Here is a 22,641-nt window from a genome sequence, read left to right on the forward strand (position 1 = left end):
GAAAGTGACGAAGGGAGGGGGAGAAGAAGGGGCTGACTTGAGAAACAGAAAAGGAATTTGAGGGTAAAATTGATAAAATCGATAATGTTATGGTAAATGGATATATATTTTTCTTTCATGACTATAAGAATATTAATATAATTTTTTAAAATATAGAAATTAAAATATTAAAGATAGTTTATAATTAATCCGGAGGTTCAAAGAGAAAGTGACGAAGGGAGGGGGAGAAGGAGGGGCTGACTTGAGAAACAAAAAAGGAATTTGAGGGTAAAACTAATAAAATCGATGATGTTAGGGTAAATGGATATATATATTTTTCTTTCATAACTATAAGAATATTAATATAATTTTTTAAAATATAAAAATTAAAGTATTAAAGATAGTTTATAATTAATCTGGAGGTTCAAAGAGAAAGTGATGGAGGAAAGGGGAGAAGGAGGGGCTGACTTGAGAAACAGAAAAGGAATTTGAGGGTAAAACTGATAAAATCGATGATGTTAGGTAAATGAATATATATATTTTTCTTTCATAACTATAAGAATATTAATATAATTTTTTAAAATATAAAAATTAAAATATTAAAGATAGTTTATAATTAATCCGGAGGTTCAAAAGAAAGTGACGAAGCGAGGGGGAGAAGAAGGGGCTGACTCGAGAAACAAAAAAGGAATTTGAGGATAAAATTGATAAAATCGATAATGTTATGGTAAATGGATATATATTTTTCTTTCATGACTATAAGAATATTAATATAATTTTTTAAAATATAGAAATTAAAATATTAAAGATAGTTTATAATTAATCCGGAGGTTCAAAGAGAAAGTGACGAAGGGAGGGGGAGAAGGAGGGGCTGACTTGAGAAACAAAAAAGGAATTTGAGGGTAAAACTAATAAAATCGATGATGTTAGGGTAAATGGATATATATATATTTTTCTTTCATAACTATAAGAATATTAATATAATTTTTTAAAATATAAAAATTAAAATATTAAAGATAGTTTATAATTAATCCGGAGGTTCAAAGAGAAAGTGACGAAGGGAGGGGGAGAAGAAGGGGCTGACTTGAGAAACAGAAAAGGAATTTGAGGGTAAAATTGATAAAATCGATAATGTTATGGTAAATGGATATATATTTTTCTTTCATGACTATAAGAATATTAATATAATTTTTTAAAATATAGAAATTAAAATATTAAAGATAGTTTATAATTAATCCGGAGGTTCAAAGAGAAAGTGACGAAGGGAGGGGGAGAAGGAGGGGCTGACTTGAGAAACAAAAAAGGAATTTGAGGGTAAAACTAATAAAATCGATGATGTTAGGGTAAATGGATATATATATTTTTCTTTCATAACTATAAGAATATTAATATAATTTTTTAAAATATAAAAATTAAAGTATTAAAGATAGTTTATAATTAATCTGGAGGTTCAAAGAGAAAGTGATGGAGGAAAGGGGAGAAGGAGGGGCTGACTTGAGAAACAGAAAAGGAATTTGAGGGTAAAACTGATAAAATCGATGATGTTAGGTAAATGAATATATATATTTTTCTTTCATAACTATAAGAATATTAATATAATTTTTTAAAATATAAAAATTAAAATATTAAAGATAGTTTATAATTAATCCGGAGGTTCAAAAGAAAGTGACGAAGCGAGGGGGAGAAGAAGGGGCTGACTCGAGAAACAAAAAAGGAATTTAAGGATAAAACTGATATTTATAAAAAAAAAACGTAAATACATATGATAAAAATGATAAAAACTAATTAGTAAAGGCCTTTTTAGGCTGATTATCTAAATAAATAAATACAACTAAAATATAAATAAACCACTTCCTCGATTCTGCGACACCTCGCCGCTTCTCTCTCTCTCTCTCTCGCTCGTCTTGTTCTCTCGGTCGGTCGCTCTCGCTCTCTGTCGTCCTCGTCCTTCGTAGAGAACGTCGATGTGGCTTCTCCTTGTTTCGACCCTGCGTAGATCGGCGATCCGAAGTCGGAGCACGTACGCGCGGTTCGGCAGCTTCGCAGCGGCTGAGAAGGGGCGCGGACCGTCCGATCGTGATCTCGGGGCAATCGGGAGCGCGGTCGTGGGGGTATTGGCCGTCGGTGCATCGGGGCTTGGACTCTGGTTGGTTTCTTCATCCTCATATTTCCCCGGTTCTTCCCTTTACTTCGCCGACTCCGATTTGGCGCAGAAGGAGCCCGACCTTCGGATCGTGTCAAATGATGCGAAGATAGAAAAGAAGCCCAAGTTTCTGTTACCAGGTCAGTCTTTGACTGTTTGTGTACGTTAAACGATCCCAATTACTCTGATCAGCTTGGATGATACCGGTCCAGATCGGGTGCGTATCGTACCTGAATCGGATCCGCCAAGTATGCGAATGAACTCAGATGAGATGCATACTAAATCAGATGATTCGCTCTGCACTATTATTAGTATTGCTTGGATCACTAATGTGCTGCGATTGCAATATCGGAAATATAAACGAATTAGTATCACTCTTGCTTGCTGCCTCATCCACAAAATGACTTCGGATATAGGAAACCTTTTATGCATAATTTTTGTTGATATTTATATTAGACTTAGTGTTTGTCTGTTTATTTTGTGCAGATTCATATCGTAGAAGGGTGTTCTTCAACTATGAGAAACGGATAAGATTGCGAAGTTCTCCTGAAAAGGTATTCTGTCGAGAAATATCCATATTTTGCTCAACTATTTTGCAAGATTTGTCCTTTTCCTTATTATAGATTCACGTCTTTGTTAAGTATAACTAATAGCCATTTCAATGTATCCTTCTTGACATGGTGAAATGATCTTTCTGGTTAGAAATTATTCTTCTCAAACTGCAGTGTCATCTGATGTTTATCAGACAGGCGTGTGTGGTTGAAACATCCAATTTAGGTTTCCATAGATAACACTCCGCTTGTTACTCTCTACTGGGATTCATGTAGTGTCAAATATACTTTATTTGTTGCAAGTAAAGGATCAGCATTCTTTTCTTCTTTTATATGGTCTGGTTAGGCCCATAATAGAACTTAGGTGGCCATTACATTATTTTTCAAGAACTGATCACCAGCTATCGAGGGCCTAAAAACATGGTAGTCCAGCTGGAACATAATGGTACATCTAAGTTGGGCCAAAGCTTGTAGATGCTAGCACTTCTAACCCCCATCCAAACTAGAGGAACCTGGAAAACCAGCAAACAAGCTGTTGCATCTGTTAACAGTGCAATTGAAATGCAAAAGTTTAGTGTTCTAAACAGGTAATGTACCTTTGAACCAGCAATCCAGTTGTTGCATCTGTTAACAGTGCAATAGAAATCCTAAAGTTGAGGTGTGTCAAAAAGATAATATTCTTATTGGTATGCAAAGTTAACTGTTGGGATTTGGAGTTGAGCTCCATTCCCCGGCAGATCATCATTAGCATCAAGTCAATTAGGCTTTTTCTGAAGGAAATGAAACAGAGAAGTGAGGGGTTTTGATCAGCTAATATCCCAATAGGGATGCAACTTGAAGTTTAGTGTTTATACTATTTCAGCTGCGGTTGGTGTAGATACCCATGTGATTGACTCGACTAAGATATGAAGAATTATCAAGTACTCGACATAACAGATTTTCTTAATACACCATCTAATGATTGCTATATTACCAATTACTCATCCATAACTAGTTCAAATCAGTTAAGCAACTGACCGAAACCCTCAATGTTCTCAGGTATGTAGTTCGCTCATATTTTTCCCATAAAAATCACTATTTCATCACAAATACCAGTAATCAATCATGTATATATTGTACAGTGTACACATAAAAGTTGAATTTTGTTATTGTTTCTGGAACAACTTCAGAGTACTGTACTCCAAAATGGTAGGAGTGTTTTCGTTGTATGACTTTTAAGCAATCACTGGATGATTTTTTTCTCTGTAAAAACTCAAAATTAATGTTTTTCTCCAACACAAAGTCAGTGAAGATAAACTCCTTTATGGATTAAATGTCTTTTGTTGCATCATCTAGGCAAAAGGAAACAATTTTCAGTGGAGAAAATTTTGTTCCTGCTATGCAGTAGCTCCATAACACAATAGGTTTACTTCTTAGAAGTACACATGTATATTTGTTAGCATCTGATGTTAGTCTTCATGTACATTCATTTCCAAACTTAGTGCTTGTTGATACGTAGATATGTACAAATTACCAGAATCCAAATTTCTCTATTTAGTCCTTATTTTCTTCTATTCTATATTTGGTTTTGCCTTACTGTTTTTATATGGTATTATAATGTAATACAATTCAGTAGTATGTTTTAAACTTGACTTGTTTTCCATGTTTTCTTTATAGATTTTCAAATATTTTGCAACATCTAAGAACACAAAAGGAGAAATATGTATGACACCTGCAGATTTTATGCGAGCAGTTGTTACTGTTTTTCCTCCATCAGAATCCAATATTGTTAGAGAAGGATATTTGAGAGGGGAGCGTGTTCCTGGGGAATTGCATTGCGCGCCATCTTCCTTTTTTATGCTTTTTGATACTGATAGTGATGGACTAATATCCTTCCCAGAGTAAGTCAAAGACGTCTGTGTTTTTTTTTTTTTTCCTTTTTATCCATTTATTTCTTCAAGCTCGTTTTTAGCACAGGGCAGTTTTGTTGTTTCTCAACCTACATTTTGCCTTGTTACCAGGTACATATTCTTTGTGACCTTGCTTAGCATTCCTGAATCAAGCTTCAGTGTGGCTTTCAAAATGTTTGATCTTGACAATAATGGGTAGGTTTTGTTCCTCGTGCATGAAGTTTTGTTCCTTTCTTTTGCAGAAATTGTTCCCCCTTGCTTGTTAACCATTTTATTTGCATCATTAATGAAACTCTTTCCTGTGGTTCCTCAAGAAAAACAAAGACTTTGAAACAAGCATAGCCAAGCTGGAACATGTTGTGCTGAATATATACCTTGGGCCTTTATATTCATAACAATGCCATGCTTGCTTTTGGTACTGTAGAGAAAAAATCTTGATCAAACTTATATCCTATATTTGCCCAATGGATAGAATATGCTCATGGTAAGAATTCATATGGGTTTGATGTACTCTTATCTTCGACGAATGACCCTGCCATTGAGCCAGCATTTAATGAGGTCACACACACACACACACACACACACATATGTCAAAATCCCCGATAAAGGATTTTAGTTTCGAATGAAACCACCCGTACCGGGCAGTATCGTTGATCTATCCTTGTATCGAACGATATGGGGCTGTATCGGGTGGTAATCCCCGATAAAGGATTTTGGTTTCATTCTATCGTTACCGCCTGAAATAGGTCGATAACGATTGATTTCGACCGTTGCCACGCACTACCGAGCGGTATCTACCTGGTTGCGACAAGGGAAGAAGAAACCTTGAGGGAGTCAAAATCCCCGATAAAGGATTTTAGTTTCGAATGAAACCACCCGTACCGGGCAGTATCGTTGATCTATCCTTGTATCGAACGATATGGGGCTGTATCGGGTGGTAATCCCCGATAAAGGATTTTGGTTTCATTCTATCGTTACCGCCTGAAATAGGTCGATAACGATTGATTTCGACCGTTGCCACGGACTACCGAGCGGTATCTACCTGGTTGCGACAAGGGAAGAAGAAACCTTGAGGGAGTCAAAATCCCCGATAAAGGATTTTAGTTTCGAATGAAACCACCCGTACCGGGCAGTATCGTTGATCTATCCTTGTATCGAACGATATGGGGCTGTATCGGGTGGTAATCCCCGATAAAGGATTTTGGTTTCATTCCATCATTACCGCCTGAAATAGGTCGATAACGATTGATTTCGACCGTTGCCACGCACTACCGAGCGGTATCTACCTGGTTGCGACAAGGGAAGAAGAAACCTTGAGGGAGAAGAGGGAGAAGAAGAGGGAGAATCGGGAGAACCTTGACGCTTCCTGATCCGGTGCCGCCCTCCCTCGATGATCCAGATCCAGGAGGTAACGGAGAGGCGACGACTCGGCTTCTTCGTCGCATTCTTCGCCAAAGGTCGGAGATGTCTGCAGCCTTCGACGTCTTCGCCGAATGCCGCATATGAGGAGAAGGTCATGTTCTTCTCCTTGTCTGATGCGACGAGAAGAAAAGGAGGTGACGTCGTCGAGGCAACATACGCCTCCTTTTTTATTTTTTTATTTTTTATATATTGATTTTTATATTTTTTATATTATATATATACACGTACCAAGCTGTACAACCTAGCGTACTGCTCGATACGCTCATATCGTACTGTACCGAGCAAAACTTGATATGTTGGTATGATACGAAATTGTGAACCTTGATATATATATATATATATATATATATATATATATATATATATATATATATATTTGCCTGACTATGATCTTTGTGTTTAGAGCTAAAAGTGTTGTGATGTGTCCTTGCCATCCTAGAGCGAGTCCGTTGTTGGCATATGGCATAGAAACCAAAGTTCTGAATACCATACTATACCAATGTACCGATCAGCTGTCGGTACGATATGTACCGAGTTATACCGAGTGTATCGACACACGGGACACTAAGGTGTATTGATGTACCACCCATACCAATCCTTTATCGGACCAGTATATACCACCCATACCGAGCCGTATGGTACAGTATTAAAAACCATGGTAGAAACCGATGTTTTGGAATGTATTCTCAATTTAGAAAAGAGTAAAGTTTCATATATAGCTGTAACCTTTTATGTGCTTGATTTACTAGGTAATTTTAAAAAATTTTACAATAACTGTAATTCACATCAGATTCAGAAAGCTATTGTTATTTTTTTTATAGCAGGAAAGGGCCTGTTTTTAAGCCTTTGAAACGTTGACTACATAAAAATTAAGGTAATCCATTGACTACTTCGAAGTTTTTGTACACTTTTAAGCTTTGCTTCATACTGAGAGGAAGCCTTATTCTGACTTCACTGGCCAATCTGAATTGAATGGTCAGTAGAAAATTCTGCAACCTCAGCATTTCCTTGTGGTTAAATGATGAAACAAAGATAGATCTGAAGTATTTCATTAGTTGGCAATTTAGTAGCTTGTCCTACTTTTTAAAATTTCTGATAAAAAATCCTTCATATCAATTTTAGGTGATCGTTGTAGGGTACATGGCTTGATAATATTGTTTAGATTGCGCTTTGCCACGTGTGACTAGGGGTTGAGTCACCAAAGTCTCCCTAACCCATAGAGTTAAGACCTACTTGGGGAGTTAATGCTTCTTATGTTGACCATCCCTTATCCTCACTGGCAAGAGCCTCATACACTATGCCACATTCTCTGTTATAATGATTTTGTGACTGTTTCTTGTTATTCTCAAGGGAAAAATATCTTCATCGGTCAGATAAATTGTTTTAGCTTGCAAACAGTCTTAACTTATGGAAACATTATCATCTTTCTATCTGGATTCATATTATTTTCTTATTCTGATACTGAGTCTTATTATTTAATCACATTTGATAGTACTCCATTTGCAATTCTTTTGCTGTATTATTTATCTATATATTTTTTATTACCATGTTTATATTTGGATCAATTGCATGTGTTTAAATTCATTTGCATCCAAATAACGCTGCTCTTTCTGAGCTGTGCAATTGCTGCTAATGATCTAGTTGTTGTTACAAGAAGGGTATGAACAATTTAATTAAGTTTCTTGGTGCTTGTACATGGATGCTAATGGCTTTTTATATCTTTTTTTCCAGAGAGATAAAAAGAGAAGAGTTTATGAAAGTGATAGGATTTATGCATTCTTATAATAGACAAGGGGTTTCTCATAGTAATGGCCTTCGCTTTGGTCTAAAAGTTGGTGGCTTTATTGAGAATGGTGGTCTGCTGCAATCTTTCTTTGGCAAGGATGGGACAGGCTGCCTCCAACATGATACATTTGTTCAATTTCTTAGGGACTTACATGATGAGGTACTTCATGCCACTCATTGATCTGAATTCATAATTATGACCTTTCTGTGGTTTTCTCTTCCATTTGAGTGTCTTATACATATAGCTACCTAAAATTGTAATACTAATCCTTATATTTTAGTAAATGGTTGTCCTATTATCTCAAGCTATCATTTGACCAGATGCTTTTAATGCATAAAATGTTAGTAGATAAGCTCATTAGCCGAATGAGTGTGGAGGTTAATGGGGTAGCAACAAAGAGAGAACCATCATAGTAGAATATTAATTTCAAACTCTGTCTTAGGTTATTTTTGTGGCTGTTGTTTCTTGTATGGCTAAAAGTAGGAAGTGAAAGCAAGATTGATTGGATTAACTGCTTTCTTATGAAATTAATTCAACCATTTAATCTCACATTTAGAGTGGTAGTAGATCTAGTTTAGACAGCTGGCTGCATAATGTCATTACTAATCAGGATTTTGCATCAGTGTCCGAGTCAGGAGAAACTCGCCTTGGACAATCTCACCCTTTGGCTGAGCCTTCTAGAACGGTCCAACCAGAACTTTTTGCACCAAAGGGTCATATTGAGAACTTAAGTCAAGAATCTAAATCAGGAGACAGTTTCATAGAAGTTAAGACATTTCTCATAATGATCATTCTACGACAGATTCACAAGAATTTTTGCTTGAGCTTCTAACAGAAGGAACCGTCTTCTCTATTCAATATGGCTTCTTTCTACTTACTGCTTCTTGCAATGTGATCCAATGTCATGTAGTCTCCTATTCAACTCGGATGGTATAGTATGGACTATGGAGACTTCATTCAACTCAAGCCTTATGTTCGTGCCTTCAGGCATGCAAGTGCTTGTCATTGCAGATTGGCATGTGTGACAAGGCAATTCATAAAGAATTGGATCTTTTGGATACTTATTTTGAACATATTACTTGGATTAATTTGCAAAAGCCAACTCCTAAAAGTTACTGCTATCGATTACGATTCAAAACTTATCATGGGTTTAGGCTTGGAATCAGAATTTGGGATTGGAATTATGCTGGATATCTGGATCAAGGCCTGAACAGATTCCTGTCTGATTACAATTGAAGTCGTTCACCCCCTTCCCCCGGCTTGTTCCACAGATTCTACCTGATCTTTGATCTCTTGAGGGTTTCAGTATACCAGCACTTTTTGGAATTAATAAATCAAGATTTACATCTTTTATAAATCCATATTCATAATATTTTCTTAGCTTCTGTGTTTTGCTATCACTAGTTCTTGTTAAAGTATTCAATATGTGTGCAACATAATAAATGATTAAACTGTTGGTTTCTGAGATATTCTAGGTCCTGAGCCTTGTTGTCTCGTTTTAGTGATGGACTAGTCTTCCAAGATTTGCCTAGGATAGAAAGAGGTGTGGATGGGTTTGGAAGTTTGAAGGTCTAGTCTCATTCTCACTTTTCTTTTGTTACCAGGATTTTTAATACTGAAAGTGTTTTGGCTATGTTTTATGAAGAGCCATAACCTGTTTAGGTCGTTATATTAGTTTAAAATTTTAGAATCTAAATCTTGAAGAGTATAAAATTATTTAAATTCAATATTGTTAATTCTAGAAATTTTGATGTCAGTTATTAAGATACGTGTCCAGGCTCGTTGTTACATCTGCTTGCATATTTATTATGTACTCACTGTTAGTTTTTTTAGTTTTTGGTCTAATATTTTAGTATTGTAGCTTGAAGTATCATCACAACCATTGGTACATAATGATTTTATCAATATTCTAGGTTTGGATTCATCTACATGGCTCATGAAGGGCTTTAATGATACTTCCAAAAAAAGTTGCCTGTACATAGCATTTGGATACATATCACAAACATTTTACTTTCTTTTGTAAATGGTTAACTGGTTTCTGAACTTGAATATCATTTATCATTCACTTTACAAATTTATAAAGATTAATTATAATTGTCGGCTACTGCCTTTTGCTTCTTATAAAATTTACGCTGTTCAGATTGTGCATTTGGAATTTGCACATTATGACTTCAAGTCAAGGGGAACTATTTCAGCTAAGGATTTTGCACTATCAATGGTTGCTTCAGCAGACATGAACCATATAAACAAGTTACTAGATCAAGTGGATGAATTGGATAATAACCCTTCTGTGAGAGATATTCGTATTACCTTTGAGGTAAGACTATTCTTGTACTCCTTCAGATCTTAGCCTCTTGATCTTCTTGTTAACCTCAAAATTTCTCAATGTCCAGGAATTCAAGGCTTTTGCAGAACTACGTAAAAGATTGAAACCCTTGACTCTAGCTATCTTTAGTTACGGGGAAGTGAATGGCTTGTTGACAAAGCAGGACTTTATACGAGCAGCATCCCATGTAAGATCAACTCTTTTATCTTTGTGTACTTCTTTTAGTTTCTAATTGTTGAAGATTATTAGCTGGTTTTTCAGCCGGTAGGAAAAGTGTGAGCCTTGTGGTAAATGTGATGCCATTCTATATGAATTATGTTTCGGGTAAAAACAAAATACATTGGATCATTGTACAGGTAATGTATATGACACTGGTGGCTTTCAAAATGTTGGTGCCCTTCTATGTGAATTTTGTTCATCTGACATAACTTTTGTATTTCTATTTTAGTCTAATCTTTAAATGTATTACCGGAACTATTACGATTTGCATTTTTATTGTGAATCATCTGTGTATTCACTATGCATATCTGATGATATGATTTATCTATATGTTATACAAAATAAGAATACATGGATATTACTTGTAGATATGCTTGCTGTCTTTAAACAAAGTCTTGTGCAACTGAAACATGGCCTTTTGTTCAGAGCAAATCTTGCTATTTGTAATATCAGGATTCCCTTTTGTGTCCACTTGTTGATAAAGTTGGGATATGGATATTAGTCTATTTAACTAATTCTTAGTCTATCAACAATCCATTCCTCCATTTATTTTTTTGACTGTTTGCCTGAACTATCTATATCTTTTCTTGGACTCATTACATATGACCAGCAATAAGTTTTTGGTTGTTACGATATATGCTTCTGGTTTTCCTGAGTGCTGATGAATGAGCTCATTTAGAATATGGTATCAATTGGATATTTTTTTCTTTATATTGGATGAGACTTGTCAAATATGAAATTAAAGCAGCTGCCTGCGTGGTGATAGGTTTGTGGTGTCTCTTTGACTGAAAACGTGGTTGAGATCATCTTCCACATCTTTGACACAAATCGCGATGGGAGCTTAAGCTCGGAGGAGTTCTTAAGAGCCGTGCAACGACGAGAAACTGATATTCGCGAGCCTAGCTCAACAGGCATCATGGGGCTCTTATCATGCTGGCTGCACTGCAGAAGGCACTGCTCCTTGTCACAACTATTTGGTTAAAAGCAGACCCGTGAACACAAGGGGGATGCAGTGGTCAGAGCGACTGACTTTATTAATGGGGAAGAAATATTTGGATAGACACGATTCCTTCCTCTCGTGTGTGTGTTGCATATTGTGTCATGTCGATAATGTGTAAGGTTGTCATCGGAATCGAGGAGACTAGATTTCTTGATCCCTTTTGATGTTCCTTAGATTTCCTTAAATAGAATATATGATTTGCACATAAATTTGTTATTTTTCTTAGTTCCTTAACTCATTGCACATAAATTTGTTAATGTCGTCAGACTGCTGTCAATTATGTAATGAGTTGGACTCATTGCACATAAAATTGGCATGGATATTTTGCTGGCAATTTTATGTGCAAATTTCTGTTGATGACAGTAATTGTTGATAAGTCTTTTAGTCAATGAGATTGCTGTTGGAAATCATGCCTTCGGATGATTGCATCAACCAAAGTTCAGATGTCTTAGTGAGGTTTTGTGATCCAACCCAGCTTGTTCGCAAGCACTTTCCTGGAGCCTTCTTCGGCAAAGATGGAAGAGAAACGTAAATTCCATCTTGTTGTAATCCAATTGCCTGTGTGATGGGCACAGATGTTTCGATACAGGAAGATTAGTTTCTTGTTTGGCAACTCACATAATTATTAACATTATCCTTTGTTTGATAAGGGAGGATTTAATACTGACCAAATGTCACCAAGAAATTCAATACAATGATAAATTAAATATTATTTGGCACTTGTCAATATGATCCTCTACTGGTATTTCGTTGTTGTAATACTTTTGAGTATTTGAAATGCCATCAAACACAAGATACTATCAAAATCCACCATCCTGCCTTTGACTTGATGCTGTCTTCTTCTTCACTATGAAGAAACAATAAATTAATAGTTTGACCTTTACAGGATGAAGTTAATCCTGACCCCTGTGCTCTACAAAGACCAGCTGAAAGAAACTTAATCGTACATGTTATGTTGACAAATGTGAAGCTTAATCATGCATGTTATGTTGACAAATGTGCTCGACAAAAGTGTTGAGAAGCAAGCAACATTGAAAGGATCAAACTTCATTCAGGTCCACTCAGTCTACAAGTAATTTATACTTTTATTTCTATAAAGTGCACCAATCAAAACAAAAGAACGGCACAAGACTTCATATGTTTTTTCTTATCATTCAATAACAGAGTACCAAACAATGATATCACTCGAATCTCTACAGCAAAAATTAGGAATGCCTAATCATGTAAAGAAGCATATGTAATAGACCAGCAACTATCACAAGCATTAGTTCGCTCGATCCTTAGCTTGCATCTGCTCCTGAAACTTTGGATAGATAGGCTTCTGTGAAAGGAAAAGTTTGTGATGGATGTCGTGGTACATTGTAAGATGGGACAATTGGTCACTTTAATCGGGGCTTCTCGATGTCGAGTCTTTCTGAATTGGGAGAGCTTTAAGAAAGTCCATTGTCAAAATGATCTTCCTATAGTGTCACGACAAACAACCAGGAAAGTATAGAGTCACGAAGCTGGGTTGCAACACCTGAGATTCCATTGCTCCTCAAGCCATGGAACATACTTTTTCTGGTAAAGAGTTCAAGATGATGAACAAACAAGCTTAAGAACATTAAGCATTTTGTAGACAATGGGCTGAAATGTGACTTGAGATTAGTTACCTTGTCTAGAACTGCTACAACAAAGATGATCATCGTCCACATATGTTGCGTCAAGACCAATTATCCAGGAACCTACTGATGTATCATCATGAGCATATGTCTGGAGAGATGCACTGCAAGATGGTGAGATTAAAAGTCAACTTTACATTCAAATAAATGCTTTTATCCTACTACAAAGATGATCATCGTCCACATATGTTGCGTCAAGACCAATTATCCAGGAACCTACTGATGTATCATCATGAGCATATGTCTGGAGAGATGCACTGCAAGATGGTGAGATTAAAAGTCAACTTTACATTCAAATAAATGCTTTTATCCTACTTCAGGACAGGTTCAATGTGGGATGTCTGCATGGATTATGAAACACTCGCAGAAATTAGCATTTGTCCTTCCACTATTGTGGACCTATAGTTCATTCTACTTGTGACTGCCTATATAAGATCCATACTTCAACAAATGTAAAGAACAAAAATGAAAAATGACGCAACCAATGCACAAGGCTCCTGCCAATGCAAGTCTAGGGAGGATCAATGTAAAGAACAAATCTGAGTAAGAATTAATGCAAAGAACAAACCAAGAATATCAAAGTCTGACTAACGTCAACATGGAGGTAGCTTCTGATTGTGATTGTGCAAGCAGAAAAGCAGAAGCCAGAAGGCAGCCGACCTTATCTCCAAGTCTTATACAACTGACATAATTCATTGAATAATGAAACATTCTAAACCAGCTCACGACCGATAAATTGAAGATCAGCTTATGATGACACATGGATAAAATATGAAGCATGATGACTTCTAGTTTGCACAATCATAGCAACAATTTCAATAAAATACCAACAAAATTTAGGGATCCACACATGATCAGTTTTAGTGAACAAATTTACATACATTGTTAAATCTGCAGCTTCTCCACTTGCAACATGAATCTTGTGATCACTTAAATAAGCAGATATAGGCTTTCAACATACAGAAGAACATAATAAGACAACTTCCTGCAACTGAAGATATGCCAATACAAGTATAAAAAGTACAATTCTCTATTTTTCCCTTAATTAGAAATTTAAGTTCTTATAGATAAAAGGAATTGCTTCAAAGAAACTAGGATGTCCACCAAGTAATATCAAGTGAACAAAATAATAATATTTAAGCTAGTGAAAAAGAAAAGGTCACTGATTCCATGAACTCACCTGTTTATGTTGATGTAACGAGCTAAATTATTTGATAATATAATAAGAGAACCAGCAGCATGACGGAAATACCTGAGCAGCAAAAAGCATTCATATAGAAAGCTAATACCATAAAAGAAGCACTATGATAAGAAATTGTATTGCTGCATAAAATACAACTTCAATTTTTTGCCTAGTGAATCTAAAAGAAATAGCATGCAAAGGCCATAATTGTATATTTACGTTCTGTGGTTGACTTATCCACAATATTTGACTCAATGAATTAGTAGTTATTCACTATTTCAGGTAGAAATTTGGCATATATTAGCAATAGCATAAACAAAGAGTTAAAAGCAAAAAATGCAAACAGTATAAAGGTACTCAGCTATTAGGATAGGAAGTACTTGAAAGTTGAAATGAAGAAGAAAACAGACTGTGTTACTTTTTTGTTCCAAGATAAGGACAAAACTGATTCTTCGTCGAAGAGGAAATTGTACAACCAATTTATTTGAAGTTCATAGATTATCTAATTTGACTTGACTTCCTGTTGGATTTTTTACAGAAATTAGACTCTTGAACAATACTTTGATCTATATCAGTATCATCACTGACCAATCCGGTATTTGCCGAATTTCTGCGTCTTATAGACAGAAATCAGTGAGGATCAACTTAAAATCAATCAAACTCAACTGAACTTGGCTAATTTGGACCCATCTAACACCCACAAAAGTTCGAAAAGAAAAAAGGAAGAGTGTACGGGTAGAATGGAAAAAAGGAGAAGACAGCATAAAGACCAAGGAGTGCTTGCTGAGAAAAATACACACTTAATAATTATTATGTTGTTTAAGCACATGGCTTCATTAAAAATATTATTTTAATCGTTCCAATCCTCAACGAAAAGCTTTCAGGCCTGTATAGGACTTGAGGTAATCATATTATATTAGCCACATTCTGAAGAGAGGGCCTTGAATGTCACTGCAAACAAATTCCACAATTTGCTAGTTTAACCAGATATTTTGCTAGCCTTAAACCACAAACACCAACCCCTCTCTCCCCTCCCACCCACACACCCCCCCCACCCCCCCACTCCCCCCCCCTTTCTTCTTTCTCCAATTGGCAGGAACCTCATGCACTAGATATAGATATACCCTTTTACCTGATTGAAGCTTCAAATAATATTTGCAATTTGATGACAAGGTGTTGTTTATGACTAAAGCTTGTATTATGATGTCCATGGCAAGAGCATGTCCATGTTTTCTGCGAACCAACTACAATAATTCAATTTCTTTAGTTTGGTAACCAGACCTTTCTTTCATCTTCAACATAAATCCATTGATAAATTCAAATTTCATATATACAAATGGATAGGATGTACTATAAATTTTAGTACTTCAAAGCAAAAAATGAAATTTTGGATACCAAATGTGTATCAGTCGATTATCTGGACAGAACAGATAGGATGTGCTATAAATTTTAGTACTTCAAAGCAAAAAATGAAATTTTGGATACCAAATGTGTATCGGTCGATTATCTGGACAGAACAGGTCCAAAACACGCAGGCATACCGAAACATATTGGACCACAGTGCCATTCCGCTAGAGGAGGGAAAATGCAGGGGGAAGAAAGAAAGAAGAAGAATAAAGAGGAAGGAAGAAGAGAAATAAAAGAGGAGAAGGATAATTACTGAAGATGAAGGTGTAGTGGGCTGCAGGTGATGCACGGACACGCATCAAGTTGAGCAGAGGTAGGGCGATGGCATGAAGACGACACAGGCTCATGGTGAGTCATGAGGACTAAGACAAAACACCTGCTGTCTTTAAAAAACACAACCCTGCTGTTTTAAGAAAAAGGAAACAAAATGCTGGAAATGGGTGGTCTAAGGTCTAGGTTCATGCTCGAACCAGTATATGAGTCGACAAGGACCAGTCAAAGTGAAATTGGATTCCCCGCTTCAAAGCAAGGCTTCAATATCAGTCACTCCTATTCGTATCAACCATGTTTACTGTTTCAATCAAGGGCTGATAAAAAACTACCAAATTGATATTTATTTTTAATTATTTTTCCCCAATGATACTGGGCAACATAAGCCAACATGCCATCCAGAATATTAATATCATACTAGTCTAGTATCAAAACAATAATTAAATCATTACTTTGAAACATTATTTTTTAGTACAAAGGCAATAACTTTGAATGTAACCAAGTTTTGCTGAAATAGCAATAGAATGATATAACAAATGCACTTACGACTTTGCTTCTCCAAATTTCCACCACTCAGGTTCATACCACTGTCTTCCCCTGAATATAGAAAGATGGACAAATGTTAAAAATATATTGAAATTTTACATGCTCAAGATGAGATTGATTTACCCTAATAAATGCAAATTTAGTTCTATCGGACATACTCTAACAGAGGCTTGTGAGTAAAAAAAGATATACGTAGCCTAAATTTGTTGCATTAACAGTCTTTAGGAAGTGAGATTTGTAAAGAATGATCCACAAGTTGTCATGAGAATTGCACATGAAAACTAAACTAAGAAGAATGCAATGGCACAAAAGCCAATGTGCACAAGTTAATCAATATTGCAAATACTCAACTTCTAGCATGATTGAGTTGGAAAAATGTTCATATATAATGAATTCAATTAAACAACTGACATATTCGCTAGTGGTTATTCTGGAAGATAATGTCAAATGAGAGCAAGTGCACTGATAGCATTACAGTATTGGAGAATTTCAGAATTTATCACAAAATAAGTAACATATTGATAGATGCTTTCTTTTGTCATTTTCTTTTTAAAGATTTCCTCTTTCTGCCACTGAGATTTATTAATTCTCTCTTTATCCTTTTCCCTCTCCTCCAGTCTAGTGTCCCTGAACACTTTCCAAAAATGCAATTCTATAGGTCAATCATGTTAACAGCATCAATTATTCCCTGGTACCTCATGTTCTACAGATATAGTTACATTACAAAATACAAACATATTATAAGAGCTTTTACTCTTGAATTTTTGAATTTACATAATCCTTGTTATTATGAGGTCACCATGAGAAAATGTACTACTAATTACAACTACGAAATTATGAATGAGGATTTTATCACACATCCTCAAATGTAAATCATGTCAATTTGCTAATTCAAATAATGTACCCTGTCCATAAGGTTTTGCAACTCTGAATTATGATTACAAGTGCTCGCCTTGCTAGGATTTTTATCTGAATGATGAACTATTATTTTGCAATTATGAACATAAAACTGAATTCTGATTTTGACTAGAACACAAGAAGTAGGCGATTTAGGTAGCCTTGCAGATCAACGGGTTTCTGATTTTGAATTGATCATGCTTCATATTTCAATTCCCTTTGAAATGAAGATTGTAGTAAACATTGAACACAAATTTTTAAGCATCAACTGAAAATAGTTAATATATTCTTAGGCAGAAACAAGACCAATTACAGCATGATCATACCCTTGCCAAGTTTTAACCACATGTACTTGACAAATTAGACAATTAAAGCTATAAAGCATGGATAAAAATAATGATACATTAATAATAGCACATACGGAATATGCTGATATGTATAACTTTTTTTAAATTATTTTCCTTGTTAAACACTCTGACTACATGTAATTTGCAACTCAAATGATTAAGGCTATGAAAAATGCATACAGATACTGGATATTGACATGACATATAGAGATTGAGTCAATATACACAACTTTATTTCTGTAGTTCTTTTCCTTGGTATACATTTTGACTACATGTACTTTGCACATAAAACAATTAAAGCTATGAAGTACTTCAAGAATGTACAGAAGATAAAAATTAATAATAACGAATGAACTAAGATCATAACTCATGATCTGATGCTTAATACCAACAACACGAAACAATGTATAATTATAGATTCACCTCATTGTATCTAAAAAAATCAACATTCATGAAAAAAATAAACTGCTCCCAAACAGTGTCCATGAGTTGTCCTAAAAATATTTGATATCTGGCATGAATCAAAGAAGTAGTGTAGGTACATAGTACCTGACACAAATTTCAAGGAATTTGAATTACATCTAATCTTTTATGTATATTCTCAGTCTGAGTTGTCATCACTGAAAAGGACATTGATTTGTTGAGTTTCACCACCTAATGAAATTAAACAAAATTTTAAACAAGCAGTCTGTGTAATACACTTGTTCTCGCATTAAAATAATTACTTAGGTTACAAACTAAAGAAAAAAAAGTCATTAGGGAAATATTACAGATTGAAAAAACCGTGTCAATGGTGTTATAGATATTATTAATAATTAATTATCTGTCCTTGATGCACACAACGCCTTTCCAAAACCAATTTTCTAGTAATTAGAAGAAGCTATAAAGCTACAGTCTTCTGGATTCTGGAATATCATAAAAGAAAATAAATATTGGATCACTAAAGTAAACCAATAAGGTTAACAATTTAACAATGCCATCAAAATATGTTATTGTCCATTAAAACTGAAGGGGAGCATAATTTTTGCAGTATATGAAGAGTTTACAGATATCATCAATAATATTGTTCAAAAGTTGAAGAATATACTCTTCACTTATGACACCACCAGACTTCATGCAGCCCATGTACAAGCCATGGCCTCCACGACGTTTTTCAAGAATCTCTATTAATCCATCTGATAGACACAAACAGGAGCAAATATTAAAATGTTCATTTAAACTAATTGCAAAAAAATATGAATTTTTAATCATCAAATAAAATTGGAGTATAATATCTTACCTAGATCAAGATTAATATTATCATCAACCTTAACATAGAACTCGGCATCCCATGATTCAACTGCTGAGCTGAAGAAGAATTTAGCTTTTCTAGGCAACTCTTCTGCAGCTTCCTCATGACTTTCCTAAAAGACAAATGAAATATCCTTATGGATATAAGAGTAATGACAATTGTAAATTAAGAAAACTAAAATGAGAGTAATGCACTAAAATGTAGTCAGATTACTACCATATATAAATTATCAGAAGTTCACATAGTAGATTTTCTATATTCATCGGTAATTTAGTTGTGAATATAGTAGTCTATGAAGCAGAAAAGAAAGATCTGGTAGGATAATTCACAAACCAGATTCCTTTGAAAAAAAAAACGATTCCATTTATGCTACAAATGTTACTGATGCGTGTCAGACAACAACTATTGTGATAAGCATAAACCAGTTTATAAGAAACTCAAGTTTATGTTAACCAATCTGCAGATGAATTTATTTTTAGTAATAGTAACTACTCAAGTCTACAAATGATCTTAGCAAAACCATTTTGCAACATTAAGCATAAGAGCACATAGATATGTCACTGAAGTTGATATGATCAATGTTCACCACCCAATTGTTGGGTGAGAGTTGACGCATAGGCACCAAGCTGTCAGAAAATGATAAAACAATCCAGCCAATCTCGCCACATCACCAAAAATTAGAACAAAAAATATTCTATGAATCAAGGATGACTAAGATAATGTTTCCCAATCTATAAACAGGGGTTCCACAAGGTACAGAGAGGTTCCACAGATAATATTCTTCTTCTTCTTCTCCTACCCCTTAAGGTTCCACCTCAAACCATTTGCAGGAAAGGCGCAAGAACCTGACCCTCGAGATTCCTGCCACCAAATCGATTCTCAAAGTGCAGGATAATTCAAGGCGGTCCAGGTGAGATTGTTCCATAATTCGGATTGATAACTGACCACCAAACCAACAAAAGTTATTTTTGAATTTTTTGTTCTCAAACACAGATTATTATGCATGCCAAACTTAATAAAAAAGCAAAAGGTGATAATGACAGAATCTTTTCTAGTCAAGAGTTGTTAAGAATATAAGGTAGTATAACACAGAGGAATATATGGAAACTGAAGACAGGTTATTTGTTAAATTAGAGAAGATATTCAAATACTTCATTCATGAGCATTAGCGTTATCAAAAAGAAAGAACTTCAGTTTCCGACATCAACCTGCATAAGTATCCTTTACAAAATTATCCATTCATGAGCATAACAAAAGATCATAACTTACAAGAATCAAGAAATCCTTTGTCTGGCGATTTTCATCATCAATATTACGGTCTAAGCTATCACCTCGATTAGCACTGCAAATAGAAAGTTTGTGTTGCAAAATAAGATATATAGCAAAATCTTCAGAACAACATGACTACACACACACAGGAGCACCTCGAGTATCACTCACAGCCTAAGCATCTTGCCAGAGAAAATCATAAGGTTGTAAATCAGAATCAGAAGAACAATCAACATATCAAGGAAATCTATAACTTAAGAACTTTGGAAAAGACCTTCGACCAATTACAAATCGGATGACAACACCCTTTTCCTCAAGCTTCCTCAAGGCATCGCCTGCAAAGGCATGAAATAGTACTTCACTAAAATATACACCGGAAAACTAAATTGTAAAATTCATATTAGCCACTGCTGTGTGAGCATCAAGATCCATGTCCTTACAAGATAGTATGCATTGAAAAGTAAGCTTCAACCCTTAAAGATACTTTCACCAAAAAACAATTGGAACTTTAACGCCTAAAACCATGATACGTGGAGCTCATTAAATAAATAGTGCATATGGATGTCAAGCCATGATGGAATGTATAGCTTTTTATCTTATTTATGCTAGTAGCAGTCACAAGCTTCGCGACGTTGTAAAAGACACTAAATAACCTGTCAGTTAGTGCATCCAATTGAAACCATCCATTAAAAAGGCTTTAAGGCACTAATGATTTAGTTGTCGATTACATCGAAGAAAAGCAAAACTATACTAATAGTTCATGGAAATACTCCAACAACAAACCTCTAGGCATCCAAGAACCCCGGAATATGTTCCTTTTGATGCGGCTCCCAAATCCTGTATAAACTCCAACAACTGCGAGAAGCTTCTTCTCGGAAGAAGTCACATTCCCCCTCAAATATCCCTGACTCTTCGCCAACGTCAAGTCCATCTCGGCCTCCACTGTCTTCCGCCCAATTTCTCTGTACATTGACAGAACATTTCAAAAATTTAGCTTCACAACAATAGAGTCATTCAAAAGAAGAAGAAAACGAAGAATACTGAAAGATCAAATCGGTGAATCAATTACTTGCATCCAAGATTCAGCAGTTTATCTTCGACGGTAAGGACCTTCGGCAGCTGGAATATATTTAGATCAAGATGAAGATCAAATCTCTGTTCTATGTTCATAATTACTCAGATCTCAAGGACGGAAAACCAACCGACGCATACATGGCCGGAATTCTTCTGAAGCAGATCTGACAACAGCAACCGGTTCTCCGCGTCTTGCCACAATCTGAATTCAAACGAAGAAGAAGAAGAAATCCAAAACACGTCGGATCAACTGGATCGAAGAAAAAGGAAGCCGAATAGCTGCTGCGGAGAAGACAAGAACGGACCGGCCGGCGACGTAGAGCCAGGCGAGGCAAGACAAGAAGCCCATGACGAGGGGGGCTCTGCTCGATTGCGAAGCGGATGAAGACGAGGAGGATTTGGGGTGGTGCGATCTCCAACGCCGCTCCTGCTTCATGGCGCTCGCCAGCGTCTCTCCGCCACGGATCGGGAGGCGATCGCCAGTCTCCATCGTTCGCCTGCAGAGAACTGAGACGAGACCGCGAGTAGGTTGGGTTTGGCCGACCCGGGGAAACGGCAGCCGAGACGGGTGGTGGAGTTGGGTCAGCCTTCGTTGTCCGAGGCCTGCAACTTGTACTTGGTTTGAACTTGAACCCCCTTTGGATTTCAATCGGGCCGAATTGGGCTGGGTTCGTTTGGACCGGGTTGGCAAATCAAATACCAATTAACCAAATTTTGTAATCATGATTAACTGTTTTCTAATTCAATTTAAAACGTAATCAAGATATAAAATTACATTAAAGCATGCATGATTTACTTAGCCAGACAAAACAATATATATTTTTTATATTATTTTATGTATATTATTTATTTATTTAGATTCAATATCAGTTTTATTGAATTTATGAGCAATCTATCTGATCCGAGCAAAACTATATATATCCTTAGTATTAACCAAAGTTAACTATTTTTATTTATTTTATTTTATCTGAATTAAAATTAATTTAAGTATTAGAGAGATCAAGTCGAGGATGTCATGACTTGAGTCTGATGGGTTAACTGGTCTATCCACTTCATTTGGTTTAAACCAATGATCAAAATGCTTTAACCTGAAATTGATAGTAATACACTCATCAAATCCTTATAAGTCAATCTTAATCTTATCCACTTTCGATGTAGAGCTAATCATGTTATAGAACAAGTCACCTAATCCAAGCCTAGAGTGCCCACCCAAATTTATTAACCCATAATGAGCATTTAAATCATCCCTTCAACCATCTCTTATACATATCAGCTTTAGTTTTATTTTTTAAAATAACGATCGATAATCATAGTCAGTATTAGTTGACTTTAGTTTATCTAACTGAAAAATAATAATAATAATATTTGGACGGAAATGATC

At 35.6% G+C, this 22,641-nt stretch overlaps 2 protein-coding genes across 3 annotated transcripts; one reads left to right on the top strand and one right to left on the bottom strand.

Annotated features, from left to right (window-relative positions):
* The first annotated feature begins 1,848 nt into the window (after positions 1–1,848).
* Positions 1,849–11,725, top strand: LOC135619807 (calcium uptake protein, mitochondrial-like). Its single transcript, XM_065122158.1, has 8 exons — positions 1,849–2,262; positions 2,609–2,676; positions 4,330–4,553; positions 4,674–4,757; positions 7,716–7,929; positions 9,911–10,087; positions 10,164–10,283; positions 11,082–11,725. The coding sequence occupies exons 1-8, from the start codon at positions 1,944–1,946 to the stop codon at positions 11,295–11,297; spliced, it is 1,422 nt and encodes a 473-aa protein (XP_064978230.1). The 5' UTR covers positions 1,849–1,943; the 3' UTR covers positions 11,298–11,725.
* Positions 11,726–12,382: 657 nt separating this feature from the next.
* Positions 12,383–21,853, bottom strand: LOC135619808 (hydroxyproline O-galactosyltransferase HPGT2-like). Of its 2 annotated transcripts, none has more exons than XM_065122160.1 (12): positions 21,566–21,853; positions 21,399–21,462; positions 21,256–21,305; positions 20,970–21,148; positions 20,461–20,521; positions 20,187–20,259; positions 18,906–19,029; positions 18,714–18,801; positions 16,383–16,433; positions 14,157–14,228; positions 12,968–13,233; positions 12,383–12,875 (listed from the first exon to the last, which is right to left on the bottom strand). In XM_065122160.1, exons 1-11 carry the CDS (start codon positions 21,748–21,750, stop codon positions 13,116–13,118), a joined length of 1,065 nt encoding a protein of 354 aa, XP_064978232.1. In that variant the 5' UTR covers positions 21,751–21,853; the 3' UTR covers positions 12,383–12,875; positions 12,968–13,115. The 2 variants fall into 2 exon arrangements, with proteins under 2 accessions (XP_064978232.1, XP_064978233.1); XM_065122161.1 differs by having other exon boundaries at positions 21,389–21,462; positions 21,566–21,626.
* Positions 21,854–22,641: the final 788 nt, after the last annotated feature.

The sequence above is a fragment of the Musa acuminata genome, chromosome BXJ2-8, assembly GCF_036884655.1.
Source record: "Musa acuminata AAA Group cultivar baxijiao chromosome BXJ2-8, Cavendish_Baxijiao_AAA, whole genome shotgun sequence".
NCBI classification, from domain to species: Eukaryota; Viridiplantae; Streptophyta; class Magnoliopsida; order Zingiberales; family Musaceae; genus Musa; species Musa acuminata.